General features: G+C 43.3%; 1 protein-coding gene across 2 annotated transcripts in view; it reads right to left on the bottom strand.

Moving 5' to 3' along the window:
* pld1a (phospholipase D1a) overlaps positions 1–14,734 on the bottom strand; it is a 31,077-nt gene that overhangs the window by 13,654 nt on the left and 2,689 nt on the right. The window contains exons 1-11 of one of the 2 annotated variants that reach the window (XM_068579931.1): positions 13,811–13,869; positions 7,828–8,034; positions 7,100–7,269; positions 6,783–6,925; positions 5,774–5,885; positions 5,504–5,569; positions 4,931–4,989; positions 4,116–4,208; positions 2,705–2,857; positions 1,682–1,831; positions 405–488 (exon numbers count right to left, since the gene is read on the bottom strand). In XM_068579931.1, coding sequence (XP_068436032.1) covers positions 405–488; positions 1,682–1,831; positions 2,705–2,857; positions 4,116–4,208; positions 4,931–4,989; positions 5,504–5,569; positions 5,774–5,885; positions 6,783–6,925; positions 7,100–7,269; positions 7,828–8,002 — 1,205 coding nt within the window. In that variant the 5' untranslated portion in view covers positions 8,003–8,034; positions 13,811–13,869. Of the gene's footprint in view, positions 1–404; positions 489–1,681; positions 1,832–2,704; positions 2,858–4,115; positions 4,209–4,930; positions 4,990–5,503; positions 5,570–5,773; positions 5,886–6,782; positions 6,926–7,099; positions 7,270–7,827; positions 8,035–13,810; positions 13,870–14,734 lie in introns of those variants that run through there. The other variant, XM_068579929.1, reaches the window with a different exon arrangement.

Here is a 14,734-nt window from a genome sequence, read left to right on the forward strand (position 1 = left end):
GAGGATGAAATAAAGACTTCCTTCATTCTGTCTCCAGTCAGTCAATCCACCGCTTCCACCGTCCTTCTCTGCTTCTGGTGGCAGAGGGAGCACGACCAAGCGGATGAATAGCCGGTTCATAAACGCCACATAAAAAGGATAATCGCTTCGAGAGTAATCCATTCACAGCGTGTTGCGCAATTACTCCCGACAGCTAAACGCGCTGAAAATGTCAAATTACGCGACTCAGAGGAAACAGGCTCCTGGTTGAGGCCTGTAATGAGACAGAAGATGTGTGTGTTCTGCTGTTTCTGCTGCTCTCTGAAGACTATTTCTGCGTCAGGAGCTGCTGAGCTGTTTATTCCTGCGTCTCCTCGCTTTGACACGAAGCATCTTCACACACAAAAGGACGCGTTGACACTCACCACCAGTCCGTGATGAAGATTTCCTCCTTGGCCTCCTCCAGAGCGTCGGCCACGTCCTCCATGTACGTCTTCCCATTCACGTACCTGCCAAAGGAAAGACTCTGTGAGTGACTTGTGGGAAGAAACAGACTCGTCTTTGTGTGCACTTGGACTCCATCACACGGAGGATGATTCAGGATCGCACACGTCTGCCAGCTGAGGGGGAGAGGACGCAGCGGAGAGGAAAAACTATCAAAACAAGAAGTGAAAGATGGAGAAGCAGCCGAAGGAAGTGAGAGTTTGACTGCGTCGTGTTCCTCGAGTATTTCCATCGTGAGGAGAACATCCATGTGGGAATACGCCATGGACACATATGAGCTTCTACAGTCATAAATACCCGTTATCATAACACATCATGGAGCATTTTCTAATGCTTCAGCAGGGAAGACACGTATAGAAAAAACAGATCAAAACAATTTATTACATATGTAATCACAGAGTGAATAAATGAGGAAAGAAATGTTGAGAAAATTACAAAAAAATTGTTGAAATATATTATTTTCTTTTTATAATGCTTTGTATTCACTGTTGTATGGAAGCCCATTCCCGTCACACACAAAAACAAAGTCATAATTATAAGATAATAAAGTCATAATTATGAGATAAAAAGTCATACATATTAGATAATAAAGTCATAATTATGAGATAAAGTTATAATTATGAGATAAAAAGTCATACATACTAGATAATAAAGTCATAATTATGGGATAAAGTTATAATTATGAGATAAAAAGTCATACATACGAGATAATAAAGTCATAATTATGGAATAAAGTTATAATTATGAGATAAAAAGTCATAAATATGAGAATAAAAGTCATAATTATGGGCTAATAAAGTCATAAATATGAGATAAAAAGTCATAATTATGAGATCAAAAATCATGATTATGAGATTAAAAGTCATAATTATGAAAATAAGTCATAATTATGGGCTAATAAAGTCATAAATATGAGATAAAAAGTCATAATTATGGGATATTAAAGTCTATGAGATAAAAAAAACATAATTGTGAGATAATAAAGTTATAATTATGAGATAAAAAGTCATACATATTAGATAATAAAGTCATAATTATGAGATAAAGTTATGAATATAAAATTAAAAGTCATAAATATTATTTTTTTGCGGCGTTAACGAGCTTCCATGGGTAAAGCCACACTAAAACAAACACTAAAAAGGCAACTTGTGAATGTATTTTGTGAGTAAACGCATCATAATCCGTCCCGTGTCGTCACCATTTGGACGGGATGTTTTCCTGCTCTTGAGCAAACGAGCCGCAGCGATGATCCCTGAGGAACGCCTTCCCATGATGCCTCACGAAGCTCTCCACGCTCTGACCCCACCAGCGAGCGTGTCGGTAGCTGCTGCACTTAAACACCAGAGTCCTGCAGGACGACAGAGCAGCGGCATGAGCACTTATGAGCAGTTATGAGCACTTATGAGCACTTATGAGCAGTTATGAGCAGTTATGAGCAGTTATGAGCAGTTATGAGCACTTATGAGCTGTTATGAGCAGTTATGAGCACTTATGAGCATTGTTATAGTGTAATGAGCTCAGTGCCAACATGAGAACTTCAGACATTTCTTTTTTCCCAGTTCATAAAAGCAGGCATTGTGTTTCCCTTCAACCAGACGTCAGAGCTCTGTAATCTCTCCTAGAATAAAGTGGAGCTGGATTATGGACGTTGGAATGAAAAAGTAGCTCAAGGAGAACAATGGACTCAGTAACAGCAGATTGTTTACAGCAGCTTCAATGAAGCTTTTACAGTCGGTTTGATGGGTTTTTATTTCTTTTGTATTATGTAAGATGACTTTAAATAACATTTACATGACTTTAAACCACTTTTACATGACTTTAAACTAAATTTTCATGACTTTTAACCAAATGTTCATGAGCAAACATTGTGTGAAATGTGTGTGTAAACAGTAAAAAGTGATAAAATGTAGTATTTAAACTAACAATGAGGATTCAAAGCATACAGTAAACCTTAAATGACTCAAATGAATGAGAGACAGTAGTTTGATTAAAAGAATAAACATTTATATAGATGCCTGTATGTATGCTGCTGATGTTTTGAGCCTCTTTTTTCATTATTTATAACTAAATGAACGTCATGAACACATGAATATGACACATTTACACCACTTTTACACAACTTTTAGGGATTTTTTATTTAAGGACTTTTCCAGGCCTGGAAATAAACCATTTTAACAAACCTTTCCAGGTTTTCCATGACCATAAGAACCTGTGAACTGACCTGGAGAGGCTGTCGATCCGGACTCCGTGCTTGGTCTCCGTGTCTTTGGAGTCCATCTTGATGCTGAACTCTTTGTCCAGCAGGAGGACGAAGGAGATGGCGCCCGAGTCCGGCTTCATGTACAGCAGGCACGAGTCCTTCACCACCAGCCAGCTACACACACACACACACACACTCATCATCATCATCATCACATCTTGTTTCATTGCTTGCGAGACACTTCTCATCGGGGAGGGAGGGTGTAGGAGGACCGTCGTCGTGGGGACGGAGGTGGACGGCCGCGTGTTTGCAGCGTGTGGGATATTTCTGTGTGTTTGTCTTCAGAAAAAAAAACAACAATAGAAAACTGCTCACGTAATAATTTGGCTGCGATAGAAGAGAAATAAACGGATGAAGAGAGAGGCGAGCGTGAGCCGACGCTGCAGAGAGCTCAGTCAGAAAACTACAACCAACATGAGACATTACAGCTAAAACTAACACTTATATATCAACATATATCATATATATATATATATATATGCTTTTAATAACCCGTGACGCTAGTTCAGTGTGTCTTAGTTGTCTTGTCATCTCTCTTTTTTAATTTGCCGTTGCTTCTATTGTTTGTTTTTTACCATGTAAAGTGCCTTTAATGTCTTTTAAAGCGCTCTACAAATACCATGTTTTATTATTATTATTATTGATGTTTTGAGATATGAGAATCAGTGGCCACTGTGTTTAACAGCTCGTACAGAAGGCTTCATTTCTTTTGTACACAGCATCCATCACACCTGCACTCCAGACACCTTTTCAATTTAAACAGAGAAACTAAAAAAGTCAGTTTTTATTTGCAGAAAGCATAAAGAGTCAAAATGGCAGAAAAGTCAATATAAAGAGCAGCGGAACATTTTGAGACTCGGGGCTATTTTGCTTCCATACGTGCCCTTTTCTTGTTTACATCTAAAATACATATTTACAGTGTTTATTGTACTGCACTTTGTCCATTTTGTGCCTCCTCAATACTTTATTAAACAAAGAAAGAATTCACTTGGGAAGTTTTTTGTTCGTTAGTTAATATGATTTAATCATAATAAATCAGTGCTTAACTTAATCATCTGCAGAGAAAATGTATGATATTTTACAATATATAAACTTTAGTTTTCTAGAAAGTACCTGTCAATCAATTGCCGGTAACATTTTATAATAAATACACACTATTTAGCGTTACTAAAGCACTTAATTCATTATTTATGAAGCGTAATTCCAACATGAACACTCATAAGTAACTCATTATTATGCAATTCATGAAGTTATGCATGTTTATTCATGCTTTACTGTTGCTAAATAGTGTGTACGTGTCATAAAAGTGCTACTGAATTAGCATCCCGTTAGCATTAGCGCTGTGAACATGTGAAACAATGAGGACACGCACCGCTTGGACCAGCGGTAGCAGGCCTGGCTGTGACCGCAGCAGTTCATCCCGGGGATACGATGTCCTCCTGAGCGCTTATAGATCATCCCCTCTCTGGAAGACAGGAAGGAAGTATTATGGGATGTCAGGAGGGAGGAGAACAACAATGGAGGCTCTGATGTGTGTCAGCTCATGTATCCACCTGTTACACCACTGTTTCTACAGGATGGGAGGAAGAAAGAGGAGGACGAGGAAGGGGGAGGAGGAAGAGGAGAAGAAGAAGAGGAAGGGGGAGAAGAAGAAGAAGAGGAAGAAGAAGAAGAACAAGTGGGAGAAGAAGAAGAAGAAGAAGAAGAAGAAGAAGAAGAAGAAGGAGGAGGAGGAGGAAGAGTGGGAAGAGAAGAAGAAGAAGAAGAAGAAGAAGAAGAAGAAGAAGAAGAAGAAGAAGAAGAAGGAGGAGGAGGAAGAGTGGGAGTGGGAAGAGAAGAAGAAGAAAAAGTGGGAGAAGAAGAAGAAGAGGAAGAAGAAGAAGAACAAGTGGGAGAAGAAGAAGAAGAAGAAGAAGAAGAAGAAGAAGAAGAAGGAGGAGGAGGAGGAAGAGTGGGAGTGGGAAGAGAAGAAGAAGAAGAAGAAGAAGAAGAAGAAGAAGAAGTGGGAGGAGAAGAAGAAGAAGAAGAAGTGGGAGGAGAAGAAGAAGAAGAAGAAGAAGAAGAAGAAGTGGGAGGAGAAGAAGAAGAAGAAGAAGAAGAAGAAGAAGACGAAGAAGACAAAGAAGAAGACGAAGAAGAAGACGAAGAAGAAGAAGAAGAAGAAGAAGAGGAGGAGGAGGTGCTCACAGTCCTTTGGGTCCCAGGTCGTGGATGAAGGACAGCTGGCTGATGTCGATGAACTCCATCTGAGGAGAAACAGGAAGAGACGGCGTCATGTGACACTAAGTCAATACACATGTTTTCATGTGTGATTTACATAAAAAGTAATGAACATCGTCTTCCTCTTCTTTCTTTCTGTCCTCCTCTTCAGGGCATTTGAAACAGGCTTTTTATCCTCCACCTTAAATAAGCCGTTTATTGAGAGTCAACATGAAGCGGCGCTGAAGGTAAACACACGAACGCTCTGTGTCAACACGCAACACTCCACCAGCAGGTTAGCGCTCAGCCAAACGCTGAAAAACGCTGAAAAACGCTGAAAAACGCTCAAAGAAAAGCTGTAAAAAGGCTGAAAAACGCCGCTAATCACATTCATAGACGTGTCCATCGCGTAGCAGATATCTGTGGCTGCTGTCTAGAGTCTTTTATAATGATGTTATAATCCACACACACACACACACACACACACACACACACGCGGTTAGTGTTTGAACCGGCAGCTATGATTGCGTGTTTAGTCGTGTGCTTAGTATGATTACTCACTGTATGGTGATATTTGCGGTACATGGCCATCCTCAGCAGCTTGTTCAAATAGTCTTCTAACTGTCTCTGTAGGAACACACACACACACACACACACACTACATTTTGGCCTCTGTGAGTATTTTTATGACAAAATCCAAAGCACGTAAAACACACACACGCAGACACACACACACACACACACTCAGAGATGCCGTACGAGTTAAGACAATTTCTTTTCTCCAAAAACAAAAGCAGCATCGGGGTGGAAGGTTGCAGGCGCGTCGCGTACCCTCCTGCTGGAGACCTGCTCGTCGCGCACCAGCTCGTCCCCGCTGCCCCTCGGCAGCGACGGCATCTCCCGGACCTCGCTCTTCCTCACCGTCCTCCTCCTCACTGTGTGGCTGCGAGGAAGCAGAAAGGAAGAGGAGATGGAGGTGTCATTTCAAAAGGCCCAGCTTTTTTTGTTTTATTGAGGATGCTTTTTGCAGAGAGAACTACGATGGAGAGGGAGGGGTTGAGTATCAGTCGCAGAACATTTCCAGGTGTTTGAACAGTCAAAATGTAAAAAGCTTGCATGCGTTGTCGGGCTGCAGGTGGAGTCACGGCTGCGTGACGTCCGCCAGGAACACAGGAAACGGAAAAAAAAACTGCACCGCCGCCAAAAGCAACTGCGGAAAAAAAAAATCCAATTCTAACGTTTTCCTCTCACGACATTAAGTCAAGATCACGGAGTCGAACAGAAGGAGATCCTGTTAATGTTCAAGGACGACGTGGCTTTGCAGTCAAGTGTGTATATCACAGAGAGGGGAGGGGGGGGGGGGGGAGCAGGAGGAAGAGGAGGAGGGGAGGAGGAGGAAGAGGAGGAGGATATGTTATAACAACAAACATGAACAAACAGGACGAGATTTCTTTAACTTCAGACAGATGTTTCCCCTTGTTCCCTCTATTTATGCTAAGCTAAGCTAATCGCTTCAAATGAATAATAGCTAATGAACTCCTCCTCATCATCGTGTTGCCCTGAATGTAGCATGTGTGTGTGTGTTTTTGTGTTTCTGTGTCTATGTGTGGGTGTTTATGTGTGTGTGTCTGTGTTTATGTGTATGTGTTTCTATGTGTGTGCATGTGTGTCTGTGTGCATGTGTGTACTTGTACTATTCTTTACGAGGTCAACGCAATGTGACGACGAGGGGAAACGTTGAAAACATGTGTCCGTGACGCGTGTTCGCCCGCGCGGGAGTGTAAACCTGTGTGTGTGTTCATACGTGTGTGTGTGTGTGTGTGTCTGTGTGGGCGTGGACCTGCGTGACGGCAGCGGTATCCTCATGAAGGTCTTGTACGTCCTCAGCTCTCTGTGCAGCTCCATGAAGTGTTTCTCCTTCCTCTTCACCACCCAGGTGAACTCGCCGTGCTTCAGCTCGATCTTAAACACCGCCGGCAGGGACTACACACACACACACACACACACACACACACACACACACACACACACACACACACACACACACATTGGGCGAGAGAGATTTAGCAGATGCCTCTATATAAACCCAAAACAGGAGCGTAAGGAAACACAGCGCTGGAGTTGTTTAGCCGTTAGCGTTAGCTTTAGTGTTAGCACCTTGTTGACGCTGCGCTGGTGCGACAGGTTGAAGCGGTCCTGCGCGGTGGTGAAGCGCTCCACCTCCAGTATCCGGGCCGTGATGGGAACGGTGGGGAGGTAGACCTTGGCGTTGGCCTCCTTGAAGCCCACCGTGGCGTACACCGCCGAAAACGGGTGACGGCAATCCCCTGAGAGGAAGAGAGAGAGGCGGGAGGGTTAGCATCTCTTCTTCTTCTTCTTCTTCTTGGCCACTCGTTCTCACATCTCTTCTTCTGCTGCTGCTGCTCGTGCACGTAGGAGTTGTTCAAGCTTCTGAGGAGCGAGGAGGATGCAGAAACGCTCAAAGTGTTCAATATTTTGACTTTTTTTTTTGCAGGGTCAAAAGTTTGAGAGAGCTAAATTATGTAAAAGGGAAAGATCCGCCCTCGTCCTCTCGCACAAGTATTTCCTTGAGTTTTTTTTATTTTGCTTGTCAATTTTCCACACTGACATTTGAGCTTTTCCCCTTTAGCCTGGTTTTCCTACATTTCCCAGGAGGCCATCACATCCCAAATACTTGTGAATCTAGCTCATGATGAATCTACTTCATGGTCTGGAAATGTAATCTCGAAATGAATAGTCAACCTTTGAATTATTGAAAAATTGCCTGTTTGGTGTCTTTTATTGCCGGGTGAAAAAGTTGTGAAATCACACAACTCAAGATAGTAAATATGCACACACACACACACACACACACAGACACACACCCAGGTTTCCATCGTAGTCGTTCTCCTCCGCCTCCCCCATGTCCAGCTCTCTGGTATCCAGGCACTCCACAAGGTCGGCCATCTTGATGCCGTCGCGTTCGTCCGCGGCGTTCTCGGCGACCTCGGAGTTCACCAGGTTCAGGCTGCTCGTAGTCGGCGGCGCTTTACCCAGCATGCTCAGCAGTTAGCCCCCACAGCAGGGCGAGCCTAAAAAAGGAGGAGAGGAGGTGAAAAAACACACACATGAGGCGCTGCGGCGTGAACGGGAGCGCGCGTGGGTTTGCGTGCCACACGCATGTAAACAGTTCTCCTGAGTGCGTGTTCATCACCACCGAGAGTCACGTGACGCGTGACCTTCCACCGTGTGCGGATCACGACGTGTTACGCAACACCCTCGTGTTGTGTTACAAGAGTCCTGCGAACACGCCCGCACTTTGAGAGAGAGACACACACCAGACACACACTGCAGACACACAATGATGTTTCGCAAAGCCATTCATGTTGATATAAAAGATATACATAACATGCAGTTTTGCCCTCACAGCGAGAGGTCCCGGGTTCGAATCCCGGACCGGGCGGTTCTCCTGTGTGGAGTTTTGCTACTACGCTAAGCTAGGCTAACTCACTTTTAGCAAGACTGGTTTATAACACTTGACATGACAATAAAAGCATGCATATGCATATTACTTCCTTTACTTGAAATAAAAAACCATCACTAAACAATTTTATTTTGTGTGTCTTCATGTGAGCCTTGAGATGGACGGGACACCTGTCCAGGTGAACCATTTTTAATGCTTCACAACTTATTTGACACATCCAGTGGCGAGCTTTCAGTGCCTGCGAGGCCTGAACATAACCACAAGGTTATGGCTATTTAATTTAATAATTAAAAGTCTATTTCATATTGTATGCTTAGATGTAAGTGAAGGAAATAAGTGTGTATGGATGTGCACTGCCTAGGAAGTAGTCATTGCAATAGCATAATAGTTATTCATGTATAAGAGATCAAACAGCCGGCTCAGGTACAAAATACACGGCTCGCCGCCGGAGGAGCGACGCCGACATCCAGTTATTCTCCGGGTGACCGGCAGGTGGACGTCCTTCACTTCAGCTTTGAAGAAGCGACCACGACAGAATCCACACGTCCAGCGTTCCAGCGAATAAATCAATGATTTCAATGAAGCCCCGCCCCCCTTCGACCTGAAATCTATAACCCGTCGATACGTTTCTTTGGTAAAACGTGTGCGACTCACCTCTTCCACGGAGACGTTCCTCAGACTCGCCTCGACGTCCGGTTAATGACAAACTTTCTGACCGAGCTCGGTTGTTCATTACAGACACAGGAATCGTCTCACAGGCTCCGCCCCCTTCCAGGTCATAAACCTGAGTTTAATGATTATTTACTCACATAGCCGTCACTTCCTCACAGGAAAGACTTCAGTGCAGCGATGCTGCTCAATGTGATCCACAAACAGATTTCCATTCATGAAACAGTCATTTAAAAGAAGTCTTTTCTTGTTTATATACTTTAATGTTCCTTTTCAAAGTTTTCTCGATGTGATAATAAGCCTGAAATAAATTTAACATTCAAGTCAGAAGCAGTCAATGTTTGATTAAAGACTAATTTGGGGTAATTTAAAGATTTGTAGGCGACGAAAAAGCTCAAAAAAGCCAAATAATGACCTGATTTTTGCACTAATTATTTAGTGATGTATCAGTAATAACTTAATAAATATGATTTATTCTTTACACAGGCTCTTTGGACCTTAAGGACAAGTTATTTACTTCACTTTTGTTAAGTTTTATCAAGTACATATCCTGCATTATTTAATGGATTAAATTAAGTTTATTTTCTAAAGAGAATAAAAATGACATCATACACAAACAAGAGGTGTTGCTTTAAACCACAGAATTACTCATTATTTGTATTAAACGCATGAGTTGACATGACATCACACACACACACACACACACACACACACACACACACACACACACACACACACACACACACACACACACACACACAGGCAGCATTACTAATATCACTTTATAGTTGGTGTGTTTTAAGTCGTGTCTGGACTGAGCGACGGCCCACAGGAGGAGAACTGGTGACTAAACGCTGATGTGATGTAACTGATGTGCAAGACACCGTGCTGAGTAAGACACACACACACACAAAGACACAGACACACACACACACACACACACACACACACAAAAGAATATAGAAATGCACATACAGATGCACATACAGTCACGCAGGATACTGTAAACACACAACCTGCTCTCATGCTCGTACATGACAAAGATTACACACCACAAACACACACACACACTACATATATACATACAGGTCCACATACACACACATACATACACACACAGTTTACGTACACACACACACACATACAGAGTCCACATACAGTCAACACACACACATACAGTCCACACACACACACATACAGTCCACACACACACACACACAGTCTACATACACACACAGTCTACATACACACACACATACAGTCCACACACACACACACACACACACACACATACAGTCCACACACACACACACACAGAGTCCACACACACACACACACACACACACACACACACACACACACACACACACACACACACACACACACACACACACACACACACACTCTATCTGTATAACTGGGCTTGGTTGTTATATTTCACTATTCTCTCACTGTTATGCAATACACTGAAAACACTGCTTTCAGTGTCCTGGTTTTGTGTAACAAAGACTTCTGCAGGAGCCAAAGAAAACCTGTTGAGCCGGTTCCCTGCAGCTCCGCTTCAGTCCCAAAAGCTGCAAAAAGAAATAATAAAAGAATCCTGAGGTACAAAGCAGGATGCAGCCGGGTGTGGAGAGCAACGCCGCCGCCTTCCAAGAGCCAAAAACACCCAGACACACACACACACACACACACACACACACACACACACAACCCCACCAAGCAGCACACGCCCAGTCATCCCAGACCACCACACACACACACACACACACACACACGGGAGAAAGGAAGGGAAGACAGTTGTTGACTCAAGAGAAGAAGAAAAAACTCTTGGAGTTCAAAGAATACAGATCACAAAGAAATGCTTTACGGCCTCACTGTGAACACTGACAGCACCTGATGAAATAAAATGAACTTCCATCTTGGATGAGAAACAAAAGACTTGTGAAGGTTTATCGCTTTCAGTCGACACCAAAAGAAAAACTGTCTTCTTCTTCTTCTCCCACTTCTTCTTCTTTCTTCTTCTTCTTCTTCTTCTTCTTCTTCTTCTTCTTCTTCTTCTTCTTCTTCTTCTTCTTCTTCTTCTTCTTCTACCAACAGGGAGGAGGAGCAGCGCTTAGGGATGAGGTTTTGGTGATTCATCGGATTTCTGGACAGTTTTCTCACGCACGCACACACACACGCACACACACACACACACACACACACACACACACACACAGACAGACACACACACACACACACACAGCAAAACATTGGGTTCTCTACAGCCGGCGGAGGCGAGCAGCAGTCGTGTTCTCTGAGGTTTAAAATTGAAAGGAAATGCTTCACCCTCAAAAGTAATCATGCTGTAGATCTGCCCATGACCTCGTGTGACCTCGAATTCTTGAAAAAAAAGTGTTTTTTTTCATGCACGACTTCACGGTTGAACGAAGTATGCCAATAAACCACAGCGACACCACATGAAGGTTTACAAACAGCTGGCGCGGTGTAACCCAAGCCTCATCTATCCAGTCCTCTGCTTCCTGAAGCCCTCACACTCACAACCTCACACAGACACCGCACAAGCCGTAACACAAGCAGTAGCTGCTACACAAACGCTCACTTTGTAGGCAAAGCATTCCTTTAAAAAAAGGGACTTTGCTCTGACTAGATCTCCTCCAGTCAGTGCTCCTCAACAAGACCCGACACGCTCGCCGTCTGAAGAGCCGCCGGCGACCAGCGGCAGCCTGCGGGCACGGCGTGTTGTGGGCTTTTTTTTTGGGCTGTGTTTGTGTACAACGGCGTGGGAACGCTAGGACAGTGCAACATCTAAATGAGCCAAAAGTATACAACTCAAAAGATATCGACGCAACTAGACAAGTAGTTTTCTTTCCTGTGTTTTATCATCAACCAGAAACACAAACACTGCACATACATGAACCTCTTAACTGGTCTCGCTGTGGTGCTCTGTATATTAAACCTTTTGAAATGATTCAAATAGCTTTTATGGTTGTATTTATGGGGATGCAAAACTATTTGGATGATTTTGGGGAAGAATGGCCGAGGCTGAAGCGGCGTTAAAAAGGTTAAAAGGTGCAAATGAGTGAGAAATATTATCTATGTCCAAACCCATGCGTTCATCTTGGTTTTTTGGCTTCACCATCTTGTTTTTTTTGGCGTCACCATCTTGTTTTTTTTGGCGTCACCATCTTGTTTTTTGGCTTCACCATCTTGTTTTTTTTGGCTTCACCATCTTGTTTTTTGGCTTCACCATCTTGGTTTTTTTGGCGTCACCATCTTGTTTTTTTTGGCGTCACCATCTTGTTTTTGACCATCATCATCTTCACAACACAGCGTGTATTGTTGCGTGTCCAGGGGTTTACGCGTCACTTTCAATGACACAGCTGACCCGTGTAAAGAGTCTGAAACACTCGGACAACAACCAACATGCGGAAAGAACCGCAAAGCGGCACCGACAAAATGGAAATAAAGCTCCCGGCAGGACGGTTGTAAAATTGATTGGTCGGCATATTCAAATATGAATACGGTGCAAGAGTCCAACATAAAAACCTCACCAGGAGGGAAAAGTGTCCCTGGAGTTACTGACACAGAACAGAACCGCTCAATACACAGTGCCTTCATAGTCCATGTGTGGACCCATTCCACACCCGACCAGCAGACATTATCAAAGTTATAGCTTTAAAAAATTGTAAAAATCAAAACAAAAAAAAAATTGAAAATTTATAAAAATTTGTAAATTTGTAGAAATTTTGAAAATTTAAAAAAATGGAAAATTTATAAAAATTTGAAAATTTATGAAAATGTGTAAAATTTTTGAAAATTTAAAAAAAGGAAAATTTATTTAAAAAAATGTGAAAATGTGTAAAAATTTGAAAATTAAAAAAAAATTTAAATTAAAAAAAAAATAATTATAAAATAGCTATAACTTTGTGAGTCCGTATAGGCCTTCAGAGAAGACTGAGAAGGCCCTGAAGGCCCTCCACTGATATCCTCACACTCTTTTGTTGAAAACATTATTAATAGACTACATGCATGTGGTGTCTGTAGACATGGGCCGTGTCATTAACATCAACACGGCCCATGTTTATGGATTACGCAATCTCAGAGATTCCAGAAGAAGTATTTATTGTCCCTCAGAATAACCACACGCTCGACCCGCACAGAGGTTAACAGCAGAGAGGCCGGGTATCGAACACGCGGCCTCCCGAGCGCGTCGAGCCTCGGGTGACAGACACGTGCGCTCGTGGTATTAATGTCTACGGGCGTGCGTGAGTGCGCGGAGACGGATGAACTCAAAGAGTTATCTCTCTTCCTGCAGTTCAGCGCAACGCTGCCCACTTCCTGCTTCCTGTCCTGTTGCCATGGCGATGGCTTCGACGGCCGGCGAAAGGCCGCCTCGCGTATAAATACCGACAAGGAGGCGGCTCGGAGTGTCCGCCTCGCGAGCATCTCCCTCTTTAAATGTCAATTAGTTTGAAATCGATGGCATCGGTTGGAGAAGAGGCACGAGAACATTGAGTGGGAGAAGAACTGCGGAGGCTCAGAGAGAGAGAGAGAGAGAGAGAGAGAGAGAGAGAGAGAGAGAGAGAGAGAGAGAGAGAGAGAGAGAGAGAGAGAGAGAGAGAAAGAGAGAGAGAGAGATGATGAGTTTCAACATGTGACACATGAAGCCATTGAGAATACATTGTGAGGTTTTTCATGAAGAGACCAACCTTCATTCATTCGACTGTCGCTCCCCGATTTCTACCGCGATATGCAGACGATACGCGTCTCTACGTCACCAAACTCGTCACCCAGCCCGGCATCACAGCCGCGTCCGTGACCTCGGGGTCGTCTTCGATGCAACGACGCTCTCCTTTTGAACGCCGCGACGCGTCGAGCACATCACAGGAACCGCCGCCTTTCATCCTGGAAGACGTGGCCGGTCCACGGGCCTCCCTCTCCTCTTCTAGACCGGACCGCTGCTGCAGCATCCTCCATAGTCCCTTCAAAAACCTCCAAACTCTCCTCATCACACACATGCAGAGCTCTTCACCACCTCACTCCTTCATGAACATCTCTGACCTCCAGCACCGACGCACTCCAACACACAACATCCACCGACAACCACCTCTTTAACCCCTGAGTGTCCAAGCATTGGACGTATACATATACAGTACTGTATGCACATATATATGCGAAGGCAGGGTCCAGCATACATACACATATTTATATACACAGACATACACATATTATGTATTAATCATTAGACTACTGACTATTCTTAATGTCTCACCCACGTAGCTACCAACCGTTTCCCTTGATGAGTCATTATTAACTTGTTAGATAGTGTTAGAAAAAGTTAAATAATGACCGTATAGGTTACACCTCCATCATTAAAAGTCAACACTCTTCTCTCACACCTCTTCACGTCTGTCAGAGACGCTGGAGGTCAGTTTGTTTTAGTTAAATATTGTATGTACAGTTAATTTAGTGCCAGGGGACTCATGCTCTAGTGATGTGAAGGTAGATTTATTTCTTTAATGCACAAACGAACACGTTTCGAGAGCAAATTTCTAGTTTTCTACCAATTTATTTGTTAGTTTAGTTTTTTTTGTTAGTTACAATTATTGGATGGATGGATACTTTATCTCAAT

The sequence above is a fragment of the Clinocottus analis genome, unplaced genomic scaffold (assembly GCF_023055335.1).
Source record: "Clinocottus analis isolate CAN_PGR_092001 unplaced genomic scaffold, fCliAna1.0.p SCAF_17, whole genome shotgun sequence".
Classification (NCBI taxonomy): Eukaryota; Metazoa; Chordata; class Actinopteri; order Perciformes; family Cottidae; genus Clinocottus; species Clinocottus analis.